Source organism: Elephas maximus, chromosome 22 (assembly GCF_024166365.1).
Source record: "Elephas maximus indicus isolate mEleMax1 chromosome 22, mEleMax1 primary haplotype, whole genome shotgun sequence".
Classification (NCBI taxonomy): domain Eukaryota; kingdom Metazoa; phylum Chordata; class Mammalia; order Proboscidea; family Elephantidae; genus Elephas; species Elephas maximus.
This window is the reverse complement of record NC_064840.1, coordinates 30,238,866-30,258,550: the sequence shown is the minus strand read 5'-3', so window position 1 is coordinate 30,258,550 and position 19,685 is coordinate 30,238,866. Positions and strand designations below refer to the sequence as shown.

Below are 19,685 nucleotides of genomic sequence, written 5' to 3'. Positions count from 1 at the left end.
CTAGAGCCTTCCAGAGGCAGTAGCGTGCTGGAAATTACACACCTGGCCTTCTTTAAATTATATTTATTTTTATGATTGCTCTATCTACGGCATATGATGCTGATTTCCCACTTCCTGTAGTGTCACAAAGTTTTATTTACAAATCAATACATTCAAGCACAAAAGAGTGAATGGATGTCAATAAAATTATTCAGTAAATAACAGAGCAGGTGGTGTGCAGATAGGGAAAGAAATCATGAGGACGGTGCCTGACGGACTAGAGTTTGAGATTTGTCTAAGAGTGCAGGCTCTGGAGGTAGACTGCCTGGGGTCAAATCTACACTCACTAGCTCTGTGACGTTGGGCAAGTCTCTTCCCCCTCTGAGCCTCAATTTCCTCACTTGTTAAAGGGACATAACTATAATACCCAGGTCCCTGGGTGGCACTAACAGTTTGCTCCCTGCCACTAACCCAAAGATTGGTGGTTTGAATCCACCCAGCAGTGCACTGGAAGAAAGGCTTGGCAATCTGCTTCCACAAAATTACAGCCAAGAAAACCCTGTGAAACACAGTTCTACTCTAAAGCAGGTAGGGTCACCATGAGTTGGAACAGATTTTTTTTTAACGCCCACTTCCTGTTGTTGTTAGGTGCCATCAAGGCAATTTTGACTCAGTAACCCCACATGACAGAGTAGAACTGCCCCATAGGGTTTTCTTGGCTGCATTCTTCAGGGAAGCAGACCACCAGGTCTTTCTCCCGCAGAGCTGCTGGGTGGATTTGAACTGCCAAGCTTTCCGTTAGCAGCTAAGTGCTTAACTGCTTAACACCACCCAGGGCTCCTACCAACTTCACAAAGAGATAACTTCCTTACAAGGATATGCTAAGATAACGTGTGTGACGAACTTTACAGTGCTAGCTATTTTTATTATCGTGACTGAGAAAGTCACGTCACAGCAATAACAGGGAACCTCGAGGCGTACCCTTGTTCACAGACCCAGGAGACAGTTTGGCCTTAGAACTTTTATTTGCACAGGAAAGAAGGGAAAATGGAGCCTGAGGAAGGGATGGGGCATGAGACCGGAGTGGAGTAGAGGCTCACTTGGGTTGCTCAGCGGCCACGGCAGGGAAGGAGCCCTCCCGGTGCCACTGCTTGTCACGCAGGCGACGCACGGCCTGCATCTGCGGCTGGAAGGCCCCCCACTCGTTCCAGTGCCGGAAGTCTCCAGGCTCCAGGAGGTACTGGTATCCACGGTAGCCAGGATACTGATAGCCGACCCAGCTAGGGGGGAAGCAAGAACAACAATGTGGAGACCCAGCCAGCCACACTGACCTACACCCAGACCTTGCCCAGCCCATCCCAGCTCTCCATCTGTCCCCTCTGGGGTTCAGGCATGGGTCACACAGAGCTCCTCCATCCTGGCTTTTCCTTTTCCTGCTGTGTCCCCCTGCTGGGTTTCAACTGTGGTGCTGGTGAAGAACAATGAATAAACTGTGGACTGCCAGAAGAATGAACACATCAGTCTTGGAAGAAATACAACCGGAACCTTAGAAGTAAACATGGCAAGACTTCAACTTGCTTACTTTGGATATGTCATCAGGAAGGACGAATTGCTAGAAAGGACATCATGTTTGGTAAAGTAGAGGGCCAACAAAAAATGAGAGAAACCCCAGATATACCAAGGATCATGAAGATGGTGCAGGACCAGACAGTGTTTCTCTGTGTTATACATTAAAGTCACTGTGAGTCGGAGCCGACTCGACGACAACAAACAATAATCCTGGTGCACAGACAATCCTGGGCAATGAGTTCAGTTCTCTGACAGGCCTCAGTTTCCACTTCTGGAAAATGGGGACGCTCATGGTAGCTGGTTTAGTAGGGTGTCGTGGAGACCAAATGGGAAAATGTACTTAAAGAGCTTGCTCAGTATGTTGCCTGCATGGCAGGCAGGTTAATACACATCCCACTGCAAGTGATGAGTTGGGGGTCAGGGAAAAACTGAATCAAAGGAAGATAAGAAGGAGGAGCCTTGTTTCAAAAACAGGTTTCCTTTGTGTGCCAGTGGATTGTGTGAGGTGGTTGGGAGCACACACTGTGGTGTCAGACACATCTGGGTTTAAATCCCAGCTGAGGGGATCTGAGTAGGTACCGTATTAGAACCTCAGTGTGTTGACTATATAATGGGATGATTAACACAGCTACTTAATTGGCTTGTTGTGAAGATTCAACAATTATTCAAAGTGGTTAGCACAGTGCGTGGTATAGAGTAAGCACTCCGAACCCACTGCCATTGAGTTGATTCTGACTCATAGCGACCCTATGGGAAAGAGTAGAACTGCCGCATAGGGTTTCCAAGGCTGTAAATCTTCACGGCAGCAGGCTGCCACATCTTTCTCCTGTGGAGGAGCTGGTAAGTTCAAACCACTGACCTTCCAGTCAGTAGCTGAGTGCTTAACCACTGTGCTACCAGGGCTCCTCGTAGTAAGTACTCAATACATGTTAATTGTCAGAATGATTAATTTCTAACCTTTATCATTGCCTCTGCCAAGAGGGCCTTTCCCAGGCTTCTCCCAGCCCCCTGCCCGTCTTTCAAAGCCTGGTTTAAGTCCCAACCTCTCAGGTTAAACCATCTCTCACCTGCCTCTCAGCCCCCACCCCAACACACACACCCAGGTCCCAGAAACCTTCCTTTCTTCTCTGATGCATAAATGCCCTGTTGGGACCATCTCTTGCCTAGTATTGCTGGTCACTATCTCACAGGTATACTTGGGCCTCCCCTGCTAGGCCAGGTAAACCTCTTGAAAGCAGGAACTGTGCCTTATTCATCTCTGCCTTCCCCAGGGTGTCTAGCACAGTCCCAAGCTCAAACAGGCTCAGTAAATATGGGATGGCTGGAATGGTGGGGATGTAGGTTTCTGGGAAGGAAAAGGAAAGAGAAAAAGGCCAGGGCCCCGATGGTATTACGGGAACTCAGAAAGAGTCTCAGATGGGGAGAGATAGAGGCCTCATATTTGGAAAGAGAACAACAGGGGTTGCTGCCATGGTTATCTGGAGGCAGGGATATAGGTGAAGTGACCTCCTTTGGGCACTCAGCCCTTCCCTGTGCTCTCATGAACTTGGGGTCATGGGGCTCTGTTTGGGAAGCTTCAAATCCTGGGAGTTCAGAGTAGAAAAAGCCTTCTAAATTCAGGGATCCTCGTCTGCCCACTGTATAGCAAGCAACACTAAGGCACAGAGAGAGGAGTGGGGCTCACCCAGGCTCCACAGGTTATCAGTGGCAGGGTCACAGCCCTTTCATTATACAGGCTCACCTCTCAGAAGCCATTTTGCTGGTGTCCCCCAACCCTCTGGATTTCTCTGAATATTATCTTTCCCCAGACACACCCAGAATCATCTATCCACATCAACTCTGGCTCCTTGTTTAACTATTCCCCCAATATCCATCTGAGTTTAGCAGCTCCCTGTTCTCCCCATCTTCCAGCTTTCTAGAACCAATTGGCAGATTTCTTTACACTGACATGTGATTAGTGTGACTCCATGCCCCAGAGGCACTGGTGGAGTCTGAGGCACTGGTACTGGGGGGGTCTGGGAGGGACACAGCCTTTCCTATGCCTCTAATGAAATATCCCATGAGGGCGCAGCCTCCAGTCAGTCTGTATTTGAAACGGGATGAGGGCAAGGCTGTAGGGATGCTTACGTCCCGCTGCAGACCCGCACACTGCCCACGCGGTCACAGAAGCCATAGACCCAGAGGCTAGGCACGTCGTCCCCCTGGATCTCCATGGTGTTACCTTTGAAGTTGGCACATTCAAACAGGCAGATCTTGTGCTCCTGGGAGTCCTGGGGAGCAAGAGGGATGGTCAGGCATGCCAAGTAGGCACAGGGGAAAGAGAAGTAACTTCGTGGGGTCCCCTGGGTGCTGGCCAAAGATAGGAAGTGAGAGAGCTAAGTGTGGGCAGACCAACGGGGTACAATCCTGGGATCTCAGCTGTCAGGCCTGGAAGGGCCCTCCTCATCTGTAGAAAGATGGACAACAACCTCTGCTTCAAGAGCCCCACCTGCCAATGGTTAAGCACTCGGCTGCTAACCAAAAGGTCAGCAGTTCACACCCACCAGCCACTCAATGGGAGAAAAGATGTGGCAGTCTAGGACACCCTATGTGGGCAGTCCTATTCTGTCATATAGGGTCGCTATGAGTCGGAAAAGGAGCTTTGGTGGTGCAACGGTTAAGCGTTCTCCCACTAACCAGAAAGTCAGTGGTTCAAACCCAATAGCCACTCTTCAGGAGAAAGATGTGACAGCCTACTTCTGTAAAGATTATAGCCTTGGAAACTGTATGGCGCAGTTCTACTCTGTCCTACAGGGTTGCTATGAGTCGGAATCGACTCAACAGCAACGGGTTAAGAGTTGGAGTCGACATGACAGTGCCCATCAACAATAACAACAATCTCTGCTTCACAGGGATGTCATGAAGCTTAAACAAGTTAATCCCTCTGGAGCTCTTAGCACTGTGCCCAGCATACACCAAGTGTTCCAAAAAAAAAATTACTCGTATGTTTATTATTGTGGTCGTGGACAGAGAGGTTCAGAGAGGTTAAGGTTCTTGACCAACATCACACAGCAGGGAAATATTTCTGTGCACCGTTGGTAAATTCTGTGTTTCTTATGATTTGGGTAAAAGTGAGAAATTGATCCTGGGAGCACCATGGGGCACTGGTGGAACACAGATCTAGGTTCAAATCCTGCTTCTGACACTTCTGTGCTGGTGATCTGGGGCATTTTACCCTGCCCCCCGAGTCTCAGTTTGCCCATCTGTAGAATGGGGTTATGCTTGTCTCATGGGGATGTGAGTAACAATTAGCCCAGAGGTCACTACCCTTCCCTGTCTACCATTCCCTCCTTCCATCCCCTACTCCATTACCTCACTCAAAGTCTGATCTCAGACTTGCCCCTGCTCTACCCCACACGTCACCCAGCTCTGGACCAAGAGCCACTTACCATCTTGACGGGTCGGAAGGACACTAGCCGGTCACTGCGGTAGCTGCTCGACCATGTGTCCCAGCGTGGGTACTCGCCCTTCTCCAGGACAAACATCTCCCCTCGGAAGTTGGACTGCTCAAAGGCGACCCAACTGGGTGTTGAGAGGTACCGTGGGGATGGAGAAGGTCCAGAGGGGCAGAGGCAGAGAAAAGAGAAATCATTATCTGAAGCCACTCCTCCTTGTCTTCCCACCTCCCCCTTGCAAGGCAGCCCCAAGGCCAGTGGGAAAGTCATAGGGGGCCTGACACCAATGGGTTTGATTCTTGATTATGCCACTTACTAGCTGTGTGACCATGGGTACATGGCTTTACCTCTCCGAGCCTCAGTTTCCTCATCTACACTAATATGCTTATCTTCTTGGAGATGGTGAAGGATCAAATGAGATAATCTGTGTAACTAAGCAAAGAGACATTAGTGGTGCAATGATAAAATTCTTGCCTCCCATGTGGGAGACCTGGTTCAGTTCCTGGCCAGTACACCTTATGCACAGCCACCACCCATCTATTGGTGGAGGCTTATGTGTTGCTGTGATGCTGAACAGGTTTCAGCAGAGCTTCCAGACTAAGACATACTAGGAAGAAAGGCCTGGCGATCTACTTCTGAAAAATCAGCCAGTGATCACAATGGTCCAATCTGAAACCAGTGATGGGGATGGCGCGGGATCGGGCAGTGTTTCCTTCCGTTGTGCACAGAGTCACCATGAGTCAGGATCACCATGAGCCAGAGCCAAGTCAGAAGCTAACAACAACAACATCTGAGCAAAATGTTCCCCAGATGTAAGAGTCACTCTGTGATTTTTAAGTACCACAAGGACCTGGTGTCAAATAACACAGAAGGAGAAAGTCATTTTCTTAAAATCCCGATTGCAGCTGGGAGAGGGTCAGCGAAAATGAGGGAAACCCTCAATGAGGTGGATTGACACTGTTGCCACAACAATGGGCTTCCATTTATCCCAAAGATCATTAAGATGACATGACTAGGCAACTCTGTGTTCTGTTATACATAAGGTTGCCTTGAGTAGGAGCAGACTAGGTGGAAACTAACAACGACAGCCAGGAGAAAGTCTCTGGTTGACGCTAATGCAACTTTTGTTGTGGTTGTGTGGCTTCAAGTTGAATTGCAAATCATAGCGATCCTATAGGACAGAGCAGAACTGCCGCATAGGGTTTCCTATTTTTTTTTTTTTTTTAATCTTTACAGGAGCAGATCGCCAGGTCTTTTCTCTAGCAGAGGTGCTGGTGGGTTCAAACAGCTGAGCTCTTAACACTTGGTAATCTCTCTTTTTGTCGCAAAGGAAGGACAGGCTTCAGGTTCAGAGGCTCCAGCAGGCAACTGCATAATAACAATGCTTTGTGTTCTCTGCATTAATTTTTTATGGATGCCTTTTACTTAGAGCAAGTGATATTAGCTCTCCATTTATAAAAGTGATATACATTTTCTTTCTAGATATATTTAGCTGTGTAAAAAAAGGGTCAATTTAAAGGAAACGTAATAAATAAATACTAGCCCTGGAGTTGCTGGGATAAGGGAAAAGTCAAGACAGAGGCTTGAGTCAGATGTTGAATAAATACAAGGCTGGCACCCCCCAAAACTACTGCCCTGAGATAATCTTTAAACCTTAAACGAAAACTAGCCCCTGAAGTCTTTGAACCAAAAATAGGTAATTAGGAAAATACGTCTGCTTTGGAAACTCTGGTGTCGTAGTGGTTAAGTGCTATGGCTGCTAACCAAGAGGTTGGCTGTTTGAATCTGCCAGGCGCTCTTTGGAAACTCTATGGGGCAGTTCTACTCTGTCCTATAGGGCTGCTATGAGTTAGAATTGACTCGATGGCAGTGGTTTTTCGTTTGGGCATTGTACTCTTTTCAGGAATTATCTAGGTAAGATCAAATTGACAGCGGCAACTTGAAAGGTTAGATGGGAAGCATAGGGGGCATTGAGTTTAAGGTAATGGTAGTGGAATAATTTGGAAAAGAATAGAAAGAATGGTGGCACAACTTGAATGATGTAATCAATGTCACTGAATCGTACATGTAGAAATTGTTGAAATGGTTTCTTTTGCTGTGTATACTTCACCAGAAAAAAAAGGGAAGGTTGACATGCAGAAGATACTCAATAAATGGTATGGAGACAATAGAAGGGGAATGATAGTAATACCTGCCTCTCAGATACCTGTGAGAATTAAATGTGATATTGCATATAAGGGCGTTCAGTTCTCTACAGGGACAAATTAGAAGTCTGAAGCTAGAGGGGAGCTTTTCCTGGCTTTCCCAGTGCAATCTGATTAAGACTAGGAAGTGATCTTGTGTTAGAGAGACCAGGGACACTGGCGGGGGCGGGGGGCGGTGGGAGAGGAAGATCCCCATTTTATAGGTGAGAAGGCTGAGACTAAGCGGCTCCTTGACCTTTGAGCAAGATATGTCCAGGAGTTCTCAGGGAACAGGGGACACTGGTGTCATCTCCCTGGGTGCTACTGAGACCTTCCTCTACCCAGAGAGAGATGAGGGTGATGGGCTACTACCATGGATTGAAACAGAATGTGTCCCAGGTACCTGAGGCCCTTGTCTGAGGAATGAGCCAATCCACACTAGAGTGACAGAATTAAAGACTTGTCCACCCAGGATAGAGCTAAATCTGCCTCAGCCCTCCTGAGGCTGGGATGAAAGAACTAAAAATGGATGGATGGATGGATAGATGGATGGATGGATGGATGGATGGATGGATGGATGGATGGATGGATGGATGGATGGATGGATGGATGGATGGATGGATGGATGGATGGATGGATCAATCCATCAATCAATGGATTAATGAGTGAATTGATGGTTGAACAAATGGGTGGGTAAATGGGTGTGTAGATGAATGAAGGGGTAGGTGGGTAGATGGATGGATGGATGGATTGTGGATGGCTAGATGACGGAAGAATGAATGGATGGGTGGATTGATGGATGAATAAATGGAAGGATGGTTGGACTGATGGATGGTTGGGTGGGTAGATGGGTGGATCAATTTATGAATGAATATATATATTCATATACATATACACAAAAAACCTCTAAACCTGTTGCCATTGAGTTGATTCCAACTCACGATGACCTGGTGAATGGATATATAGATGGGTAAATAGATGGATGATGAATGGATGGATGGATGGAATAATAACACAACATAGCTCATTTGGGCCTTATGAGCAATGAGAGAAAACCAAAAACCCAAACTCCTTGTGGTCGAGTCGATTCTGACTCATAGCAACCCTATAGGGCAGGGTAGAACTGCCTCCCGTACAGTTTCCAAGGAGTGTCTTTCGATTAGCAGCCATAGCTCTTAACCACTGTGCCACCAGTGTTTCCAGCAGTGAGAGAACCAAAAAAAAAAAAAAACCAAACCCAGCACCATCGAATCGATTCCGACTCATAGCGACCCTATAGGACAGAGTAGAACTCCCCATAGAGTTTCCAAGGAGCGCCTGGCGGATTTGAACTGCCAACCCTTTGGTTAGCAGCCGTAGCACTTAACCAGTATACCACCAGGGTTTCCTACGGGGCCGGGGCGGGGGGGGGGGGGGGACGGGTAGAAATTTTCACCTACAGATGTGGAAACTGAAGCTCAAGGGGATTAAGTTACCAGTCTAAGGTCACACCATGGTGTCAAGTGTCAGGTTTAGTCTCTTAGGTTTCAGGCAGGCATGTCTCCTAGCTCTGTGCTGAGGAGCACACTCCCTGCCCCTTGCCCAACTCATCCTCCTCGTTTTCTTTCCCACCACTGCCTTTCCCACAGCACTGCCTGGCCCTGACACAGACCCAGATGCCTGGACCACAGGCCCACTTCTCTCCCTGCTAGGCACAGCTGTGGGGCACATACCAGCTGCATCTGGGTTTGAGGAGAAATACTCTTGGTTTGAGTCACCAGTACCGAAAAAAGCTTTGAAACCCAAGCTGGCCACATCCGGTAGCTGCTTCTGTCTCCAGCTGGGCTTTGGGGCTGAGGGCAGGGCTGAGGCTGTGTTGACTACATCGGGGGTGGGGTGGGTACAGGAGATGGAAATGTGCCCTCCCAGTACACACCTGGCCAGGGTGACTTGGTTAAGCTCACAGGGCAACAGGGAGGGAAAGAATCATCATAGTGACCTGCCATGTTTGGATGCCATGAAGTACCAAGCTGATCCTGCATTAAGGATGCTGGGTGGTGCAGTTTGCCCTTGGCTGGTAAGCAAAAGGTTGGTGGTTCAAACCAACCCAATGACACCGCAAAAGAGAAGGCCAAGCAATCTGTTCCCATAAAGATTACAGCCCAGAAAACCGTACGAAGCAGTTCTACTGTCACATGGGGTCACCATGAGTCAGCATCAACTTGATGGCAGCTAACAACAGCAAAGTCGTGCATTATCTCCTTTAGGCCTCGGAATAATTGTCTTGGGGGTCGTGGGGACCATTATTCTCCTTATTTCAGAGATGGGAAAACTGAGCCTCAGAGACTAGACAAGGCAAACGGGGGTGTTGAAACTCAAATCCAGGTCTCTCTGACCCCAAAGATGCTCAGAATACAGGCTGAATCCTGTTTGCTGCAGCTCCATACGCCTTAGGGACTTTCAGGGTGGGGAAAAAAGAAGCAGAGGGGCCATGTGAGTCTTGTCCTGAGGCTGGCTGAGCATACTGACCTCAGTGCACAGGAATGATTATTCTTGCTTTATAATGGGCTCACTGAGGCCCAGAGAAGCCCAGGCAACTGAAGCCAGGCAGTGATTATTTTAAAGTGGTTATTAAAGCATTGGAGGCGGAAAAAAAAAAAAAACTCCGAGCCTTAGTTTCCCCATTTGTCAAATAGGGATAAGAATAGTCCCTCCAAAAGGAGGAGAGTTAGGAATCAGAGGAGGAAATGGATTGCATGTCTGGTTGCCTCCAAGAACAACTGCCCCCTTTGCCCTGAGACCAGAAGAACTGGATGGTGCCTGGCTACCATTACTGAATATTTCGATCAAAGATTCTGTAAAGAATCCTAATTAAAAGGGGTAAGAATGCAGAACAGAATTGCAAATTCTCATGGAATCTGCTGTTCCTGAAGCCATTGAGGCTGGATGAACCCCCAAAACTGTTACTGAGATAATCTTTAAACCATAAACCAAAACTATCCCCTGAAGTCTGCTTTGAACCCCAAAACAGTTTATCTTAATAAGTAAAGTATGTCTGCCTTGAGTGTTGTGTTCTTTGAAAGAATTATCTATGTGCAATCCAATTGACAACAGCAACTCAAAAGGTTAGATGAGAAGCTTAGGGGGAGCATTGAGTTTAAGCTAATGGTGGTGGAACAATTTGGAAAAGGATGGCGAGAATGGTTGCATGACTTGAAGAATGTTATCAGTGTCACTGAGTTGAACATGTAGATGTTGTTGTAACGGTGTATGGTTGTATATATTTTCACCAATATAAAAAAAATATTGTGAAAAAAGAATAGCCCCTCCCTCATAGAGCACTGTGAGATCATCTAGGAAAGCCCTCAGCCAGCACCTGGCACCTAGTGGGTACTCAACAAATGCTTATTATTACTTCTAGGACTGCTTGATGTCTGGGGTGGGACAGCTGGTGAACACCTGACCCTTTGGCCTCCTCCTGGCCTCAGTGATGAGCCAGGGCTCCTTCGGTAGTAGAAGCATTTTTCTGGAGCCGAGAATCATGACTTACTGGCCGTGTGACCTTATACCGATCAGATCACCACTCTGAGTCTCGATTTCCTCATCTGGAAAATGGGAAAGAGAATAACACCTCCCTCATTGGTTTGAAATGTTGTTGTTTAGTTGCCGTCGCATTGATTTTGACTCATGGTAACCCCGTGTGTGCAGGGTAGAACTGCTCTTGTGTTTTCAAGGCTGACCTTTCGGAAGCAGATCGGCAGGTCTGTTTTCCAGGGCACCTCTGGGCGAGTTGGAGCCGCGAGCCGTTCAGCTAGTAGGCAAGTGCTCAACCATTTGTACCACCCAGGGACTCCTGGGTTTGGAACGAAGATTGGCCGTAATATATGTGCCACCGTATGCACGGTTGCAGGCAGGAGCAGGCTCCCAGTAAGTGGCAGCTGCAGTCGTCTGGTTGTTTTTATTATTTTACTGTGGCAGAGGGTGAAGGGACCCACACACACTCACGGTCCCGAGATGACGATGAGGCTGCGCACTCGGTCAAAGCCATGGTCTCCCAGGTTCAAGCATTCTCCTGAGAATTCTGCCCGTCGGCCCTGGAAATTCTCCTGCTCGAAGACCACCAGCTGCAAGAGAGAAGACCACATGGTGAAGGACAGGGTGAGAGGGGAGGGCTACTTCCAGATGGGGTCAGGAGAGACAAAAATGAGTAACTACCTAAAGCACAGCAGGCCATGCACGGCCCACATGAGAGCATGTCCTGAATCCAGGACTGTGAGATGATCCTGTCTTCTTCCCTCCCCAACTCTTGTATATAAAACCTGCACCATCATTTGGACTTGACATATCTCTCTTCTAGGCCTTTCTCTGTGCTCTTCCTTCAGCCTGGAATGCCCTTTCCACCACACATCTCCATCCTGGAACTTCCGTGGCCAAACTCATGCTTCTGTTCTCACCTCAGATGTCACCTCCTCCAGGAAGACTTCCCTGATGCCCTCTCCCATTTGGGCTTGATTGAGTTCACTACATTGTGCTCATCCCATTGTCGTTATTGGGTGCTGTCAGTTCCAACTCATAGCAACTCCATGTGACCGAGTAGAACCGCCCCAGAGTGTTTTCTTGGTTGTGATCTTTCAGGAAACAGATCACCAGGTTTTTCTCCTCTGGAGCCACTGGGTGGGTTTGAATTGTCAATCTTTTGGTTAGCAGCCGAGCACTTAACTGTTGCACCACCAGGGATCCTTGCTTATCCCATAAGCACCATGTAATCACACACTGAACAGTTCCTGCTGCTTTGCTTCTGGGTCTCTCTCTCTTTGTGCCCCACCCCCTTCTGTCAAAGGGGAGATCCTCAAGGGCAGGACCAGGGGCTGATCCATTTCCTATCTCCAGCCCCAGCACCTGCTGCAGAGCTGACGCTCAGGAAACACGTGCCAGTCTTTCAACCACAACATAGTGAACTTGGGTTCATCTCCTCCCCTCGCTAAGCCTCAGGTCTTGTTTTTGCCCACGTTGGAAAACTTTGCTATTCACTTGCTGTGTGAACCGAGGCAAGTGTCCCCTGTCTTTGAGCCTCAGTTTACTCAGCTGTGAAAGGAACAGGAGTCCCTGGATGGTACAGATGGTTCATGCGCTTGGCTGCTAACAGAAGTTTGGAGGTTTGAGTCTACCCAGAGGCACCTCAGAAGAAAGGCTTGGCGACCTACTTCCAAAAAAGCAGCCATTGAACACCCTACGGAGCACAGATCTTCTCTGACACACATGGGGGCTCCATGAGTCAGAGTTGACTCGATGGCAACTTGTTTTTTCCACACGCCATTGTCCTGGCACAGCCACTCCTACAGTTCTCTGTTCAAGAGAAACTCATGCATGTATGTACCCCTGGAAATAAGGGTAGCACACCCTAGCTTCGCTGTTCACAAAAGCAAAACCTAGCCATGACCCTCATGGTCCTCACCAGGAGAGTGCTGGATCTACGGGAGTCCAGGAACACTCTGAAGTATCACCTGACAGCTGAGACAAATGACCCACAGTACTGTACAATGTTATGGGTGGATATTAGGAATCTCACAGTAAGTGGAAGAAAACAGAAAAATCCAGAACGATTGTTGTTGTTGTTAGGTGTCATCGTGTCCTTTCCAACTTATAGCCACCCCATGTGACAGAGTAGAACTGCCCCATGGGTTTCCTAGGTTATAATCTTTACAGGAGCAGATCACCAGGTCTCTCTCTCAAGGAGCCGCTGGGTGGGTTCCAAACCAACAACCTTTCTGTTAGCAGCTGAGCACTTAATTGTTGCCCCACCAGGGATCCTTTCCAGAATAATTGCATACAGCACATTTCAATAAATTAAAAACAAGTCAGACTAAAAGAGCGTATACTTTTAAAGTAATAATGCAGACAGGCATATAAAAAGGAAAACAAGTAGACGAAGGACACAGGGATAAGGATGGCTGTTGCCTTGATGTTAGAGGATTTTTACCAAGTCCTGACTTTTAATGGGGGGTGGGGGTGGGTTTGCAGGTGCTCACTGAAATATTAAAAATCAAATAAAAATTAAACACCAGCTATTGGTTGCCGTGGTGGCACAGTTGGTTGGGGGCTTGACTACTAACTGAAAGGTTGGCAATTCGAATTCACCCAGAGGCACCTCGGAAGAAAGGCCTGGTGATCTGCTTCCAAAAGGTCACAGCCTTGAAAACCCTGTGGAAGAGTTCTATCACATTGGTCACCAAAATTAGAATCACTGGACAGCAACATGTGTGTTGGAGTAGAATTGTGCTCCACAGGGTTTCCAGTGGCTGATTTTTCAGAAGCAGATCACCAGGGCTTCCTTTTGACGTGCTTCTGGGTTGACCTGAACCTCCAACTCTTCAGTCAGCCACTGAGTGTGGTAACCATTTGCTCCTCCATAAACGAAAGCGGTCCCTGCGTGGACCAAGTGGCAGCACATTATAGACCGAGGACTTTGAAATGATCCAGGCCTGTACACCTGAAGTTAATGCCAAACCAATCCAAACCCCAGAGCACTGGGCAGCTTGCTCTCCAGGAACCTTTTCAGCTCTGGCCACTGAGAACAATCTTTACAGGGGGCCTGAGGCATCCTGCAGGCCTGGCAAACCTCACGCAGGCTGTTCCTGCAGCACAGCCAGCCCGCTGCTTTCGATCTTCTGTTTCTTGCTTTTGACAAACTGTGTGCACAGTCTTGCGCAGGTGTCTTGCCACCTGGCAGGTGTCCCTTGAAGCCTACAATGTTATATTTTGGTGGTGGCATCATTTAACAGCTCCAGAAGTGATGGCGCCCCTTTTTCTAGGTCTGCTGAAGCCCCTGGCCGCGTTCTTGGATTTCCAGATTGGCCTGAGTCTCATTTGTGGCTGGGAAAGAGAAGTGCGGGAGGGGACAAAGGGGGAGGAAAAAGAAAAGAGAGAGAGGATGGACAGGATGAGGGGTCGAGGAGGAGGAGAAGGAAGAGGAGGGGGAGAAGAGGGGAAAGGAGAGAAATTAGGCAAAGGAGGTGAGAAAGAGGTGAGAGGGAAGAGGGTGGGAGGTGAGAGGGAAGAGGAAGAGGAGGAGGAGGGGGAAGAAGAGGAGGAGGGGGAGGGAGGGGGAGGAGCAGAAGGAGAAAGAGAAGGAGGAGGAGGAAGAAAAGGGGGAAGGGGAGGAAGGGGAGGGGAGGGTGAGAAAGAGGAGGGGGAAGGGAAGGAAGAGGAGGAAGAGGAAGAGGGGGAGAAAGAGGAAGGGCAGGAGGAGGAAGAGGAGGAGGAGAGGGAGGAACAGGAAGAGGAGGAAGAAGAGAGGGAACCAGTAGAGCCCAGCCATGCCACCCACAGGTCCTTACCTTGTAGTTCCCAGGAAGAAGGTCCCCCACTTTAGCGATGGGCACGGGCACAGATGCTGGGGCCGGGGTGGAATCGGTGGCCGGGGCTGGCCCTGCAGGTGGGGCTCCCTTCCCCTTCCCATCAGACTCTGGGTTCACGGCAGCTGTTGTCGAGGCTGTCACAGCCTGAGACATGGTTCCCGGCTGCAGCCGGCTGTAAAGAAACCCTCGGCCCAGGTTAATTCAGGACGGCACCCCCGAGCTGCCTCCCCATTTCCACACCCACTCGCCCCGTGTTGTCAGGCTCCATTGAACTCATTTCCCCTCTTTCTCCTAAAATGTAAGCCTTGAATTTGATTGTATTATCCCCTACTACACACAAGAATTTCCTGTCTGGGGACACTAAGCCCATCCATCTTTCCTCTAGCCCTTTGTCATGGCTCCCGCCACCAAGAATGCCCTCCCTTCCACCCCAAGTAGATTACCACCTCAGAAGCCCCTGGGTGGCACCAATGGTTAAGCACTCAACTACTAAATAAAGAGCTGGGAGTTTGAACCCACCCAGAGACACCTCAGAAGGAAGGCCTGGCGATCTACTTCCGAAAAATCACAGCCATTGAAAACCCTGTAGAACAGTTCTACTCAGAATCAACTTGATGGAACTGGTTTGACTTTTTGGTTTTTTTTTTGGTCGCCCTTGCTATTTGCTACTGCACTTTCTGGTCAGCTCACCAGATTATTATTTTGATTAATAGCAACAGTAAGTCACCTTGCGGGGTATATACTGTTTTTTTTTTTTAAGCTCCGTTACACGCCTTCATGAACTCATCCGACACACCCTAAGCCCATGCTGTGTGCCATGGAGTGGGTTCTGACTCATAGAGATCCTATATGACAGAGTTGCCCCACAGGATTTCTAGGCTGTTAATCTTTACAGGAGCAGATCGTCAGGCATTTCTTTCGAAGCACCACTTGGGTGGGTTCGAACCGCCAAGCTTTTAGTTAGCAGCTGAGCGCTTAACCGTTCTGCCACCAGGGCTCCTTATAACCCCATGGGGAAGGCGCTGTCGTTATCCTCACTGAGCAAATTGAGGTTTAGTAGCCCATACGGATAGTGACCGTTAGCTCTGCTGTTCCAACTCTAGGGGACAAACCTCAGCAACTGGGTTCCTAACTGCTCTGTGGTTTTATGAGCCCCTTCGTCTCTCCCAGCACTTGGATCTGTGCCTGGCATATAGGAGATTTGGGGTAAATAGCTGTTCAAAGAATGAATGAAGGCGTGTTCCCGTCTCCTTTTCTAACCGCTGCCTCTGGAATTCTCTGAAGCGGGTGTGTGGAGGCTGACCCAGGGCTAGGGCTGGGGCCTACAGGAGGACCCAAGGGAACATGTTGAGTGCATGTCGGGGCTTCTAAAAAGGAGGATTGTGGCCGCGTGGGAGCTGGGCAGAGAGAGCTGTAGTCAATTCCAGAGGTTTCTAATCGCTATCGGTCATGGTTGCCTTTGATTGTTTGATGAAAGCTTCACCTTGTCACCAAAAAAAAAAAAAAAATGCCCCCTTCAATTTTGGAGAGACTTTCAAGGGGTTCAAGGCCCCTTGGCAGCTCAGATGAAGACCCTCTGGCCAGCTGGACTCCTGAGCACTCCTAGCAGGGCAGGCAGATCCCTCCCCATCTGTCTCCCAGCTGGGCTGTCACTGCTCTGGGCTCTGACCTCTGTGGGCAGGCCAGACAGACATCTGGGCCACATCTGTGCCTTCCAGGCCCATGCTCCCCCACATCGGCCCCTGAATCTATACTACCCTGGGGTGGTGTTTGGACTCATTCTGCCAGGAGATGTTCTCATTCCTTTTCTGTCTTTCCCTCTCTCTGTCTCTGCTTTTCTCTCACTCTCTCTGTGTTTGTGTGTCTTTCTCTCTATCTGTCTGTGTCTCTCTTTCTCTCTGCATGTATCTGTCTGCCTCTCTCTGCTTTTCTTTCTCTTTGTCTGTGTGTCTTTCTCTCTGTCTTTGTCTCTGTCCCTCTCTGTGTGTGTGTGTCTGTGTCTCTACCTGGGACTGTTCCTCTCTCTGTCCCCTTCTCTCCCTCTCTCCCTCTCTCTGCCTGTCTCTACCTGTTCTTTATTTCTATCTTTACTTTTCTTTCTCTGACTCACTCCCTCCCCCGTATCGTGTCCTTTTTGTATCTCTGCCTGTGTCTCTATCAGTTCTTAGTTTCTCTTTATTTCTCTCTCATCTTTTTCTCAACTCTCTAATTCTCTTATGTTCTGACTTCTCTCTGACTCTCTTATGTTCCTGTTCCTTTGCCCACCCCTCTCTCTGACTCCCCTCTTCTCCACCCCTCCCTTCAGCTCTGTGCATCAGGGTAGGTTCCCTCTTACCTGGGGACCTGCTACTTCCTGCTTGAGGGTGGGCGGGTAGGTGGGTGCTGTGGGTGACTGGGGCCGACCCCCCATTTTATAGCCTGGCAGACACCAGGCCTATGGTCTGTGGCACAAAGCGGGAGCTGGCTCAGCAGGCCCAACAGGGCCTGTCCCCCTCCCCCGCCACCAGGTTACTGTTGAGAACTGCACTTTCTATTGTGAGCCTGGCAGGCACAGCAAAAACTGTAAGGCGGGGATCCACCTTCTGACTTGCCCTCTGCTTGGCCCCTACCCCACCACTCTCCTACCACATCCAGCTGGGGGAAGGGCCAACCACAGGCTACCTGCTGCTGTCAGCCATGGGGCCTGGGAAAAGGGGAGCCCCTGGGAGCTAGGAGACCTGGATTTGAACCCTGACTTGACCGCTAGGCACTATGTGGCTTTTGGCAGGTGTCTACCCTGGTGGCCCAACAGTTAAGTGTTTAGCTGCTAACTGAAAGGTTGGTGGTTTGAATCCCACCAGGGGCTCCACAGAAGGAAGACCTGGTGAAATGCTTCTGTAGAGATTACAGCCTAGAAAACCCTATGGGGCAGTTCTACTCTGTCACATGGGGTTGCTATGAGTTGAAGATAGACTTAACAGCAGCTGACAACAAGAATTACCTTCAGGGACCCTGTCCCTATTGGAGTGCTGTACAGACAAGAAGGTGACAATGAGCAGGACAGTGCCTGGTAAAGGCAGACATGGCGTGATATCCATGGCTCTACTTACCAAGTGCTTATGTGTGTTGGGAGTCCCCAGGTGGTGCAAACAGTTAACACGCTGTGCTGCTAACTGAAAAGTTGAAGGTTCAAGTCCACCCAGAGGCATCTCGGAAGAAAGGCCTGGTGATCTACTTCTGAAAAATCAACCATTGAAAACCCAACGGAGCACAGTTCTACTCTGACACACATGGGGTCGCCATGAGTTGGAATTGACTCAATGGCAACTGGTTTTTCTGGTTTTACGTGTGTGAAGCTGTGTACCAAATGCTTTACCCACACCATCTCGGTCAATGCCCAGGATGGCCCAACTTATTTGGTACTTCCATTATACCCATTTCACAGATGAGAAGAGTGCAGACACAGAGAGGCCAGAGCTGGGAAGCCGCCCAGGCAGGCTGGCTCCAGCCAGAGTCTGCATGCCCAACTCTGGTGGAGTCGACTTTGACCCTGACCTGGCTTCCTGTTTCTGGATGGGGGTATGCTTGGGTGGGCTGAGTATTCAAGACCTGGGGCCTGCCCCACATTCCCCACTGGGCCCAGCTTCCTCCCTTTCCCTTTCCTTGCCTTGTTTACTGTCTGCAGACCTCTAATTTTGCTGACCCAGGGACAGAGCTGCCCAGACATACCACATCTGCTCACCACTGCACACCTAGTGCCCGGCGCAGGGCCTGGCACCCAGCAGGTCCTCTGTCAACACCGTGTGACTAGATGGTCTTGCCGGTGGGTCGTAACAGAAGATGGAGCGCAGGGAGAGAGAGGGAAACCAAGATGGGGAGAGAGAAATAGGGAGACCGATTAGAAGAGGTGGAGAGAGACAAAAAAGAAAGAGACAATGGAGACAGAGATCAGAGTGCAGAGTGGGAGATGGATGGTGAAGGAGAGAGACCCAGAGAGAGACATGCACACAGACAAACACACACACAGAAATACACACACACACAGATAGAGACACACACAGACACACACAGAGACATACACCCACAATACACACAGGTAGAGACACACACAGGAGACACACACACGCAGAGGTACACAGACACCCAGACACATAGATACAGAGACATGCGGGGATAGAGATGCAGACACACACAGGCACACAGATAGAGACACACACAGATAAAGTGAGAGACACACACACATACACACAGAGACACAGAAACACACACAGACACACACACACACGCAAGTCGAGGTAGAGCAATAAAGACTTTGAATAATGGAACGAATCCTGAAAATTCTACCACTCAACTCCCTCACTTCACAAATGCAGAAACTGAGGCCAGGTGGGAAGAGTGACTTGAACAAAGTCACATGGTATACTACTAGCAGGGCCAGCAGAGGGACCCAGGGGAACTTATTCTCTTGCCCCTGGGTTGGGGGTCTTCACAGGTTCATGCCTCTTCTGTGGGGGTCCAGGGACCCAGGCCCCCCGTACAGCCCAGCTCTGCTGGAGATCAGCCTACCACCCCCAACCTGGCACCCCTCACTTGCCAGCCTCCCCCTCAGCCTTTCATCCTGGGCCAAGGGCTGAGGTGGGGGCAGGAACCACAGGATGTGCGACACTGGAGCCACAGCCAAGATGCCTGCGGTGAGGCCACCCACAGGTCTGGGCTGTGAGGCCAGGCCGTCTCTTCTCTGGGCAGCTCTGGACCCCCTTTGGCAATGAGTCCCCTGTCAAAGGGCCAGGTGGGGGTAGAGGTGGCAGTGCCCACGTGTTAGCACCCCTCTGAGCATTTTAGGCTCTCGGCTCCTGTCATCCTCACTATGACCTCATACGGTGGGAGCTCTGATTAGCCCCATTTGCAGATGAGAAAACTGAGGCAAGTCTCTCTCAGCCTCGCTCAGCCTCAGTGTTCTCATCTACAAAGTGGAATTGGGGACTCACATCTTTTTAACTCCCGATCCCAAGCTCTTAAAAACTATGCACTGCTTTTTTATTGTTGTGGTAGTTGTTGTTGGGTGTGGTTGAGTTGATTCCATCTCATGGCAACTCCATGGGTTACAGAGTAGAACTGCTCCATGGGGTTTTCTTGGCTGTAATCTTAATGGAAGCAGATCTCCAGGACTTTTCTTTCACAGCACCTCTGGGTAGAGGTGCCAC

At 49.3% G+C, this 19,685-nt stretch overlaps 1 protein-coding gene across 3 annotated transcripts; it reads right to left on the bottom strand.

Annotated features, from left to right (window-relative positions):
* Nucleotides 1-993: 993 nt before the first annotated feature.
* CRYBB1 (crystallin beta B1) lies at nt 994-16,968 on the bottom strand. 3 transcript variants are annotated; one of them, XM_049865857.1, is made up of 6 exons: nt 16,838-16,968; nt 14,482-14,674; nt 11,150-11,268; nt 4,977-5,109; nt 3,676-3,818; nt 994-1,259 (listed from the first exon to the last, which is right to left on the bottom strand). In XM_049865857.1, exons 2-6 carry the CDS (start codon nt 14,653-14,655, stop codon nt 1,076-1,078), a joined length of 753 nt encoding a protein of 250 aa, XP_049721814.1. In that variant the 5' UTR covers nt 14,656-14,674; nt 16,838-16,968; the 3' UTR covers nt 994-1,075. The 3 variants fall into 3 exon arrangements, with proteins under 3 accessions (XP_049721814.1, XP_049721815.1, XP_049721816.1); XM_049865858.1 differs by lacking the exon at nt 16,838-16,968 and having other exon boundaries at nt 14,482-14,734; XM_049865859.1 differs by lacking the exons at nt 14,482-14,674; nt 16,838-16,968 and adding an exon at nt 11,599-11,951.
* Nucleotides 16,969-19,685: the final 2,717 nt, after the last annotated feature.